The following is a 12056-nucleotide window of genomic DNA, read 5'->3' as shown; positions in this document are numbered from 1 at the left end:
GTATAATTCTTTATGAGAGTAGAAAGCCCCATCTTTCTCCCTCTGAGTGGCTGGTGGTTTTGAATTGATCTTGCAGTTAGCAACCCAACACGTGACCACTGCACCACCAGGGATCCTCCACCAGTTAACAGTGAAGTGAAATAATGGAGACACTCCCATCTAGAATCTATCATTTTCCACGGCCCCTGAAATGAACATTTGCCTGTAAGAACCCATGAATATGGTTGATTTGGTGTCAACGAAAGTGAGGAAATTGATCTTGAATTGGAAGTTAAGAGATCCATGATGGAGGGAAGGTGAATCTAGTCTCTAGAATGATCCATTTGTACCAGCTTGGATTTGAATGCTGCTGGGTCTCTTTGCAGCAGGTCAACTGAACGTCTCCAACATATAGACAAGCCAGTGATTCGCTGCCTATTGATAACTACTACTGCGCCAGGCGAAGGAATTCAGGATGGCTCTTCAGCGGTGAACCAGTTTAAATAGGAGGCTCATCTGTGATTGGTGAAATCATTTTAGTGGGTCCTCTTGACCCAAGATTAAAACAACAGACCCAGCACATGTGTATTTATATAAATTGCATGTTGTTCTTGTGTCCTTAAGTGAAATATACATCTACTGTGTGTCTGGATCAAAAACCGAAAAAGTCATCAATCCAACCTATCCACTTGTTAGGCGAAGGGCAGAATAGTGCAGCGAAGCTGGAAGACAGAGCAAGTCATTTAACCTCTGGACACGCATGTTTTTCACTCTGTAAAGCGAGAATAATAACACTGCTTACCTCAAAGCCTTGCTAAGGAGTAAACTCACATTTAAAAAGTGCCTATCACTGTGTCTGCCCTGAGGATAACAAGGCTGAATGAGAACGCCAACACTAATTCACTTCGCCGTGTGGTCCCACAGTGTGGGATTAGCCCCATATTGAAAGGAGGCATGGACAAAGGGTTTCGTTCCTCCCAGATCTTCCGTTTCCAAATCCCACACAAATAGCTGGGATAACAGAGAAATAATCCGAGGGCGTCACCCGGTGGCCTGGCACAACCTTGGGTTTGACTTGGGGCCCCGGAGGGCCCTCACAGTGTCGCACTACAACTCCCACTATGCACCTCTTCTCATCCGGCCTCTAATTGGAGAGAGTTTTACGACTTCGTGATGAACAACTTCCGTACCTAGTGTCGCGATGAGCGAGTAACCCTAAGCCTCAAAATCACTTCCGGGTTAGGGCGTTGCAATGCTTGCCGGGAAACAAAGCACAGTAATCTTCTTCCGCCATCCGGTTAAATAGTCCCATGGCTTTCTTATTCTACGAGTAAATAAGCGCTGGAAACGTCTTTCCGCCCTAAATTTCAACAGATGTAATGAATAACAAAAAAGCTTAAGTAAAATGACATTTCATTCTTGGCGTCGTCTCCTCGGGATTCTTCCGCTGTGGGCGTAGGGATCTCGCACTATATAAGACGGTCGGCTCTAGCGCCGCCCTTTCTCTCGCGTCCTCGCTTCCGAGATGGTGAGCGGAGGCGCGTGGCGATCCGCGCCGGGCCGAGAAGCTTGGCTTCTGGGGTGGTGGGGACGTGGGAACTTGGGGCTTCGAACTGCAGGGAGCGGGAGTTTACGTCTATTTCTGGGGTCGGTGGACCGGGAGGTGTGACGGCGTCTAGCTGGGGGCTCCGCGCGCGCACCTCGGGCGGTCAGCTTAACACCACCACCCCCGATCACGTTTTACCTTTTTCCCCCAGACAAAGAAAAGGCGTAACAACGGCCGGGCCAAGAAGGGCCGCGGCCATGTGCAGCCCATCCGCTGCACGAACTGCGCCCGCTGCGTGCCCAAAGACAAGGCCATTAAGAAGTTCGTCATAAGAAACATAGTGGAGGCCGCGGCCGTCAGAGACATCTCCGAAGCGAGTGTCTTCGACGGTAAGTGCCTACGGGGCCAGTTGGGTTCGTTTCCGCGGCCCTGCGGTGTACGAGAATGTTGGGAGAACAGACAGCTGTCATCACCCCTTGCCTTGATTCCTGCCTAGCGCGTAGGGCATAACTCGTAGACAGCGCACAGCCTTGACCTGCATTTTGAGAGGTTTGGGGGAGCCCTAGTCGCCCAGTGGTTAGATGGTGGGCAGCTATCCGCATGGTGGGTAGTTTCTAACCAGCCGCCGCTGCACGGAAGGCTTCCTGCTCCCGTACTCGGTTACAAACTCTAAATTAGTGTTGACGGACAGTGAGTTGGGGGGTTGTTTTGAGGCTTTTTTGGTATGTTGTTTGTTGCCATCTAATTGATCTTGACAACCCCATGTGACTGGAGAACTAACTTCCCTCGGAGATTTTCTAGCCTGTAATCTTCAATATAGGACATTTTCCGCTCTTTCCCCCGAGGTTGACTTTGGGCCACCAGGGCTCCTGGACGAGCTGTTTGAGAGGTTAAGGTGTGGTTCCAAGGCCCGAGGAGCATTAGGTCGAAACCTTTTTTTTTTTTAACTAGCTAAGTGGGTAAGGATAGTCTAGAGCAGTGGTTCTCAACCTTCCTAATGCCACAGTTTCTTACGTTGTGACCCCTGTGAAAGGGTCATTTGGCCCCCAGGTTGAGAACTGTTGCTTGAGAGCAATATAATGTGGTTTTCATTCTATTGAACTTTATTTCCCCCCCTCAAATTCTTTTAATGGGGACTCTTCGATCCTCTTATCACAATCATGTGTTCTTTTTTTAACTTTATAAAATAGATGTATTAACTAATGACCAAAGACAAGCGCCTCTTGCAAGTGGGAATAATACCTGCACTATTTTTTGCCTCCAGCATACGTGCTTCCCAAGCTGTACGTGAAGCTGCATTACTGTGTGAGTTGTGCCATCCACAGCAAGGTGGTCCGGAACCGGTCACGCGAAGCCCGGAAGGACCGAACCCCGCCACCTCGATTTAGACCTGCAGTGAGTATCTTTACAGTGAGGGGTGTGGGTTGGGATGGTGTGGGTGGATGGGTGGTGGGTAAAGAGACAGTTGGGCTCACCGACAAAGTTCTTGCTGTCGAATTCATAAGACAGAAGGTCCCTGCAGAGTTTGAAGAGCCGTAAACTCAGCAGACTATCGAATTTTATGCACTGGTGGTTCAGACTAGTGCCGTTGAGTACCAGCCACTGCCCAGCAGGGCTCCTTAGTGCTGAGCATCTGGGAGCATCAAGTTGCCTGTGGGTGAGGGTGTGAGTGTAGTGGTTTTTCACGCCTGTTCACATAAGGAACATTGGCTGTCCAAGCCTGCCAGCTTTGGGTGGCTTTTATGGTCCATATTCTTAGTTGGGGGCGGGGGCAGTCTTGAACCCATTACTTCTTATTAATTTATTTATTCTTGTCTTTTAGGGTGCTGCCCCACGACCTCCTCCAAAGCCTATGTAAAGATTAGAAGCTGAAGAAAAACCTGAAAGGAAATAAAGTGGAAATTGTTCATGGCATGCTGTGATGTGTGTCTGTAAGATTGGGGGGTAGGGGGCTTGGGTATGTCTGAGGAAATCTTAACTTATGTGTGAGCTGCCATTTAAAAAAAATAACAAATTTCCCATTCTGTCTTGTCTATAATTTTATGGCACTGAATTATACCTGTCCAAAGTTAGCAATATCTCTGAAAGAAAACATCCGTGGCATATGTTCTGTATTTGTATCCGAGCTGGTGCCCTGAGTTACCCTGTGATCCTACAACTGGTGAACTCTACCCCACATTCCCTCCGCAGTCCAGGCATTGCCACTCTCACTACTGGTCCCGAAAGTCATCTGTCCTGGATTCCCTGTTTCCAGTGCTATCTACCAATGTGCATCCTGTGGCTAGCCAGATTTGTAAGTTAGATTGGGATCATGATAGTTGGGGGGAAGGAAGCATTCAAGAATTAAGAGGAAAGTTAGGTGTTTCATCATTGCTACCCTGCACCCAACTGGCTCATCTCGCCACATCCCTTTCAGTGAGGGGGTGTCCAGTTGCCTATTCATGGGCTTGGAGTCTCCACTCTGCCCTGACCCACATTTACAATGACAATGATTTTTTGTTCTTTGATGCTTGTTACCTGATTCCTAATACACCTCATGGTCAGGCTGGTGTGCTTCCATGTGGGCTTTGATGCCTCTCAGCTAGATGGCCACTTGTTTAAGACCCCAGATGTTATAAATTTTGATAGCTGGGTACCATCAACCTTTCTTCACCACTTTTGCTTATGCACACATTTTTCTTCAATCATGTCTGGAAGGTGTGCATCCTGGAATGCCAATATAATAGAACAACGTGTTCTTGCATTGAGTAAGTGCTTGAGTGGAGGCCCAATGTCCATCTGCTGCCTTAATACTAAACCTATAAATACGTGTGTAGATCTGTTTCCCCATCCTCACATAAGTATATTTACATATGTACATTCCAGTCTTTAAATCTTTATAAATGCCCTTTGTTGCCTATTTCTTAACTCTGTTTCCTTTTCTTCGTCCCACTATAATGCTCAGGCTTCATTTGGGTTTCAGTAATTTCTCGGTTACATTGCCCTTGCTGAATCCCTACCAGGCCTCTCACACCCTCTTTGCCACTGATTTTGGATCACTTGTGCTCCCCTGTCCCTGGGTTGGTCAGCACCACCTCCTTACCCCCACCTCCCCCTTGCCTGTGTCCCCCAGAACCACTGGTCCCATTGTTTTCTCCTCCAGACTATTCATCCAGTCTATCTTAGCTAGATAGATCTGTTAATAAGCACCAAAAATCAAGTCATAGCAAGATAGGCGGTGAGTGAGAACACAGTGATAACAAAAAAGGAAAACAAAGTACTCAGGAGAATAAAAGAAAAAACTTTTAAAAAGAAGAAAACCTGTAAATAGATCAAGAACTTATTTTTGGTCTCTAGGTGTGTCCTTCAGTCAGGTCTGATGGGGTACCAAGTTCTGGCCCCAGAGTCTGTCCTTTGTACTCCCTCAGGGACTCCCTGCTCTGCTCCCATGCCTTTAGTGGTTTGCCTTGGTGTCACGGGGTCAGTCTGGGCCAGTCCTGACACTGAGTCTCCAGTGGTGTCCCCCTTAGGGCACTGGTCCAGCAAGGGACGGCGTGTCTTGTGGGATCAGCCATATGGTCCACTCTGCATTGGTTCAGATCGGGGGTATCTTCCTCCAGGCCTGGTGGGCCAGGATGCACTCCACTCTCTCTTCCCTTTCATTTGCTCCAGTGTGCTCTGATCGACATACCCCTCTGCCCTAGCTGCACCTTCAGTGTCCTCCTCAAGAAAATTATTCTGGGTCAGTTGTCCATGTAGCTGGTATGGGGGCCCAGCCCCCTCCACTGGCTCCCCACTCCGTGCCGACATGCCTTCATCTGGCACTGGCTTTAAATTTGGTGATGCCGACTTCTTGAAGTGTGCTGTTGGACAAAAGACCTAACCAAGGACATTGAGCTGCTGTAAATTTGAGCTCAGCAGTCCTATGCTTAATTTAGCTGGTTTCGATATCCTAATATCCAATAGGCTAATAAAATAACCTTGAAAATAAGCCACTGCAGCAGAAACTCAAGCTCCAAACTCCCTGTCATCAAGTTGGTGGGACTCTAGCACCTTATAGGACAAGGGAGAACTGTCCATGTGAGGTTCGGAGAATAACGACAGGAGCAGAAGCCTTGTCTTTCTCCAAGGGAGCAACTAGTAGTTTTGAACTGCTGACCTGGTGAGCAGCCCAATGAATGAATGACACTACACCACCAGAGGTCGTTTTTGGAAACTGACCCTCCATAGTGTTTACAAAGCTGTAAATCTTACAGTACAGGAGCAGACAGCCCCATCTGAGGAGCAGCTGGTGGGTTTGAACTGCTGACCTGGGAGTTCAATGTCCATTGTTGATTGAATAGCACCACGGGGGCTCCTGCTAAGGATATATACATAATACGAGGGGTACCCAAAAAAGAGCTTCGCCAGGTGGAGCTTTCGAATTCTTTCCACTAGACAAGCGCCAGCAACTCGCTCAGTACACCCAGTGACGTCTGCTGGCAAAGGGTCTTCACAGTGAATTTTTTCATAAAAGCAGTTTCACTCGAACCTCATTTTTGTGATGGCCGATTGAAGATAACAGTGTGCAGCTGTGAAATTTTGTTTCCTTGAAAAAAATACCGCAGAAACTGTTGTGATGTTGAATACAGCTTGCAAGGACACCACAATGTGAAAAACTCGTGTATGAGTGGTTTTCAGGTTTCAAAAGTGAAATGTCGATTGATGACAAATCTTGTTCTGGACATCACATCAGCTTTCCGAACGGACGAAAATGTCAACTTGCAGTGCATTTGGAATTTGTTCCACCAAATCAGACTGAACCAAATTTTCCATTTAGAGATTCTGAAAAGATAGCCTAACTGTGTGACAAAAAAAGGCCTGATTTGTGGCAGACAGGACTGCTTTTACCACCACGACAACGCACCTGTACACAGCCATCTCAGTGCGCCAATTTTTGGCAAAAAACCCCAGCATGCCTCTCTTGCCCCACGTACCATACTCAACTGACCTTGCTCCATGTGACTTTGTTTCCGAGAATGAAGAGGGTCATGAAAGGACAGCGATTTGATGACCTAAAAGAGGCGAAAAAACCAAGGGATGTGCTGTCAGCCATCCAAGCAGATAAGTTTAATAAATGTTTACAAGCATGTAATCGCAGATCTGCCACATGTACTAAGTGTAATGGAGAGTACATTGAAGGTGATAGGGTTGTTTTGTAAAATAAAATATATAGCTTTGATAAAAAATGTGTTTTTTGGGGGGAGGGCGTACCCCCTCATATATAACCTTGAATCTTAGAACTTGCATTTTCATGGAAGAAAGGAGTGGGTGAAATTCACTGCCATCGCATCAATGCCAACTGTAGGGCAGGGAGACGGCCTCTCTGAGTTCAGGAGCCTGGGGTGGAAAGCCCTGTCTCCAGGGGAGCGGCTGGTGGTTTCACACCACTGACATTGCAGATCGCTGCATAACCACCAGGCCACCATGGCTCCTGGAATGAGAAAAGGCCACTGTTTTCTATAAGGTGGCCTCCTGGTAAGGTTGACAGGTAACATTTAAAATTGTTCTATTGGCACATGACACAATTTAATCAATCATATTACGACGAGCTGTGCGATCGTCACCATAATCAATTGCCAAGCCCTTTCTTCATGTCCTCGCTGATGGTCCCCCATCCCCTCTAACCCCCTGCCGTGCCTCTGGGTAATTGTTCACCTAGCTACGGTCTCTATAGATGTACTTATCTTGGATTTCACACACAGAAAATCACACAAAATGAGCAGGAAGCAAACGAAGAAAGGTAAAACAAGATTTCATCTGAAACCTAAAGAAAGTGGGAAGAAGAAGTCATTTGGTTGGACCGGGAAAGAGCTTTCCAGGCAGAGGGGAGAGAAAGCGAGATTGTTTAACTTGTGAGCTAGGTGGCAGAGTGGTTCCAGGCTATGACAATTGATATGACATTCCAGTGGCCTGATTTGATTGGGGATTGACTCTTGATTGAAAAGCAGTAACAGGATGCAACGCTCTTGATCTAACCTCTTCAAAGCCCCCAGGATCAAACAGTAATACTTCTGCAACAGAATGTAAGAAAAGCCATGTCGAAGCCAGTCCCTAACCTCTCTCCAGGGACCGGGACCAGATGGTATCTGGCTAAGACTGCTGAGTGTTCTGACCACAAAAGTTGGTCCCAGATAAAAGGGGGAAGGGAGATCATACTGCAAAACTCACGATCTTGAAAAACCAGATTTCCTGAGCTGGCCGAGACCCGGGTAGCCTTGCCAGTCTATCCCCTGAGGCACCATTTAAAACAGAAACCCCTGGAGGTAACCTTTCAACTAACTGCACCCCATATGTAAAGAGACTTCAAAAAGCTTGTGGAAAACTCCAATGAACATTTCATTCCATTTTTCCACAAACTTTTTGAAGCCCCCCTCCCCCATGTATATTTATACAAAGGTATGTGTTAGATGCAGTCAAGCTGGTTCCGACCCATCGTGATCCCATATACAGCAGAACGAAGCACTGCCAGGTCCTGCTCCGTCCTTCCAATTGTGATGTCTGAGCCCATTGTGGTGGCCACTGTGTCCCCCCATCTCTTTTCGTACTGACCCTCCCTCCACTTCCCCAAGCACACGGTCTCTCCCGGTAATAGACTTCAAAGGACGGGGGTGGAAGCTCACCGTCCCTGCTTCTGAGGAGCCTTCGAGCTGTACTCCGTGCATCCTCACTCACATGCACCCGGTCTCCTTCAGTTTCCTTCTTAAGGTCCACATTTCGTACACTCCGGAGGCGATGGGAAGTGCCGTGGTTTGGGTCAGGTACACCTCCGTCTCCATGTGACAACCCTGTACAGAGGTCTAGGTTTGCTGAACGCAATGCGGTGCACCCTTTGATCTTGGCTGCTGCCCCATGGGCACTGACTGAATCCAAACAAGGTGAAATCCGTGCCAACTTCTCCGTTTACCGTGATGTCACCGTTTGGACCAGTTGGGAGATTTACAGCCTGGGAAGTACACAGGGCTCCCAGAGGCTCTCTGTGAGTGGGGATTCACTCAGTGGCAGGGAGACACTCCATGAACAGGGACACACAGTGTGTTCCTTCTGCGTCTTACTTTGCTCAGCATAGTCGTCAGGCTTCGTTCATGTTGTAGGGTGTGTCAGAGGGATCCCGGGAATAACACACGGCTTTGCACTCTGCATGTGCTTTAAAAAGATGATGTGTAAATTGTCTTCCCAGGAAATTGTCTATCTCAACGTGTAGGCAGTCTTCGTCCTGTTGAGTGCAATTCCATAAACCTTTATGAAATGCCACCAGTGACAACTGGCCCTACTCCCAGAGAACAATTGTGACGTACGTGACGTGGCAAGAAAAGGTTGGATTGCTTGGTATGGATCATCCATGAAGGTCTGCAGCCGTGTGCCGTTGTGCAGCGTTTCCAGAGAGGTGAGTTCCGCGTGAGGACCCAGCAAAGAGCGGAAAGCCATTGACATAGTCGCAGCCTCACCCACAGGCACAACAACCTATGCAGGTCCAGCATAGGGCGGCGCATGCAAGGACGCTTCAGAAAAAGCATTCATTGACAAAGGGCCTTAAACGGTATTGGAATGTTTTGAGCTTTTTGAAGCCCCCTCCTAAAACACACAAAATCTGTGTACATCAAATGTTTATGCTATTTCTGTAAGCCCACCGGTCAACAGCAGGCTACACAGAGTGGTGTTTTGGGGAAGCCAGAAGTTATGTATGGATCAACTCCATGCGCTGTCCACAAGCCGCATCCCTGCATTGTTCAAAGGTTAACTGTAGCTCCTTTTCAAGTTTTCCCTTACTTTGTGGTTGTGAATGTACACAGCAAAGCATGTACCAATGTGTGGGAAACAATGATTTCTCCCAAATTGTCTCCCCCAAATGTATGCCAAACTTAGCCGCTTGCTACGCATGGCAAATGACTACACTTGGAGGTCAGAGGTTAGTCTCCCCAAGGATTATCAGCCATCTACAGCAATCAGACTGTGTAGTCTGTCCCACCCTAAGCTGGGCTCACCGCCTTCTGACAGGATAGCAGTAGCTAGTTTCCCTGAAGGAGAGCCCAGGGAGGTCAAGGTGACCAAGGTTAGGCCGCCATCATGACTCTAGGGCAGGGGTCCTCAAACTTTCTAAACAGCAGGCCAGTTCACTGTCCCTCAGACCCATTGGAGGGCCGGACTGTAGTTTTTATTTAAAAAAAACTATGAACAAATTCCTATGCACACTGCACATATCTTATTTTGAAATAAAAAAACAAGTGGGGCAAAAACACCCAGCAGACTGGAGAAATGTCCGTGGTGGGCCGCATGTGGCCCGTGGGCTGTAGTTTGAGGCCGCCTGGTCTAGGGTCTGCACATCCTGTCACATGTAGACCCCTAGTTCCTCCCCTTCCTATCCTGTGTACACCCCGAGCTCATCCCCTCCCTGTTACGCTTATGCCTATTGTACAACCCCCTCCTGTGACGTGTGTCTTTACCTGTAATTAGGGGGCATGCACGCCCCCCAAAGATATATAAGCCTTGGTTAGTAATAAGTCGCTGCTCACCCTCTCTCCTGCAATCCCCACCTTCCACATCCTCATGTGGACCATAAAGCGGGGCTGAGGTGAGCATGCTACCATGAGATGTGTCTGACTCCTGTATTTCACTATATCTCTCCTATCTCTCTTGTTCTCTATGACTTTACTATGATCTTTACTTATCACTGTACAATTGCGCCTACCGGACGCAGGATGATGTGTTAGGGGCTGGCTCCCCTGACACAGATGCGACTGTTTCTACAGGTGCAGTTCACTGACTGACCGATTACACTCTGGTTTTGTACCCAGCCTCACCCTCCTTTTCTGAGTGTCTTCTCCCCGTGAACGTGAACGCACTACCCCCGGGCGATGTAGTCCATCATTGCGCCCCTTCGAACCATACTTTGCCACGTCATGTATTATGCTTCTGGACTCTCTGCCTGTGGCGATGGTCCCATTTCAGAGGGCTTTCTTTGTGAGAGAATTGAGAGGGTGTGACTGAAGTCACTCTCCTTTCTTTCCTTGGGGGGGGGGGTGGTCTGCAGAAAGTCACAAGCCACGTCTCCATCAAAGCCAGTGCTCTGAGTGGAAGAGCCACCTCAGACATGGAGAGAAGTCTCACAACCACAGAAAGAAGTGCTCATTCAAGAGCTCTGCAGTGACGGAGCTGAGAGTAGACTCGGGACACGGTGGCGTGGAGACCATGGGAGCCAAGCCAAGGCCAGAGGCCCAGGCAAGGGAGCCATGAGAACAGAGAACAGACCCAAGGAGCAGCGCCCCGACTGGGAGGCAGAGAAGCAGGTGGGGTGTCCAGGTACAAGCAGGCAGAGGCCAAGGGACCATGTGGTTGAGAGGCTGAAACCTCGAGAGAACTTGTCTATTGGCTGAGGACAGGTGTTGCTGTGGACCAGGGACTGTATCCTTCCTGTTGACTGATCCTGATGTGCAGTAACACAGAGGTTCTCAACCTGTGGGTCCCGACCCCTTGGGGGGTGTTGAACGACCCTTTCACAGGGGTCACCCGATTCATGACAGTAGCAAAATGACAGTGATGAAGAAGCAAGGAAAATCATGTTATGATTGGGGGTCAGCACCACATAGGCACTGTGTGAAAGGGTGGCGGCGTGAGCGAGGCTGAGAAGCGCTGTAGTCACCTGTTGACTTCCCTAGTAAACCTCCACAGTCGTGAATTTTGTCTGAGTTCTGTGTGGCCTTTGAACAAATCGTTTAACTCCGCACAGCTCGGGAGTGCCGGGCGAGGCGCGGTTGGTGTCAGATAGGGAAAGCAGGAAGAAGGGTAGAGGCATGTCCTACCTGTCATGGCAACAGGGAAGCCAGAGGAGGGGACGTGGCCTCTGTGCTGTGTCGCCCGCAGGCTTCCTGTCTTGTCTGTCAAGCCGATCCCCATAGCCAGTGGTGAAAAGCGCGGCGTGTTCAGGCTGCCATGTTTATTTATTTATTTGTTTGTTTGTTTGTTTGTTTGTTTGTTTTCAGGCTGCCATGTTTTAAATAGTTGAGCTTACCTGTTGTTTGCTTGGAAGAAGACCTCTGAAGATCTTTTTGGTTTGCGGTTTTGTTGTTTTAACTTTTACTTTGAGCCGGGAGCAGGTCGGCACAGCAGCTCAGTGCCAGTCAGCAGGTCAGACACGTGGGGTCTCACTCCAGCCACGGCAGTACCACTTCCTTCTCTTCCCTTCCACTTCTCCCACTCGCCCGACCCTCTGAACTGTGCTCTCGGGTAAGAGCCCTGCCTTTGATCCTGAATGGTCATTGAGTCGACCATGGGGTGAGTTCCGTTCCAGGCCTGAAGGATGACGAAGGGCCATCGTCGGGGGTCCCATAGGTCTTTATCTGATCAGTAAGCCTGGGTTTTCTGCGTCTTTGAGTTCTGTCCCACGGTTTTCTTCCACGCTATCCAGAGCCAGGAGCCTTGGTGTCACCGAGACTCACTGGGCTGCTGACCATAAGGTCAGCAGTGCGAGGCCACCAGCTCTCTGCGGAGAGTGAGACTTTCTACTCCCTTGAAC

At 48.7% G+C, this 12056-nt stretch overlaps 1 protein-coding gene across 1 annotated transcript; it reads left to right on the top strand.

Moving 5' to 3' along the window:
• Positions 1-1703: 1703 nt before the first annotated feature.
• On the top strand, positions 1704-3549 carry RPS26 (ribosomal protein S26; the record flags this gene model as incomplete). The annotated part of the gene is made up of 3 exons (XM_075551505.1): positions 1704-1914; positions 2790-2920; positions 3348-3549. Coding segments are annotated over 3 exons (378 nt in total), but the record flags the coding sequence as incomplete, so codon positions are not given.
• Positions 3550-12056: the final 8507 nt, after the last annotated feature.

Source organism: Tenrec ecaudatus, chromosome 6, assembly GCF_050624435.1.
Source record: "Tenrec ecaudatus isolate mTenEca1 chromosome 6, mTenEca1.hap1, whole genome shotgun sequence".
NCBI classification, from domain to species: domain Eukaryota; kingdom Metazoa; phylum Chordata; class Mammalia; order Afrosoricida; family Tenrecidae; genus Tenrec; species Tenrec ecaudatus.
This window is presented reverse-complemented; position numbering and strand designations above follow the sequence as displayed.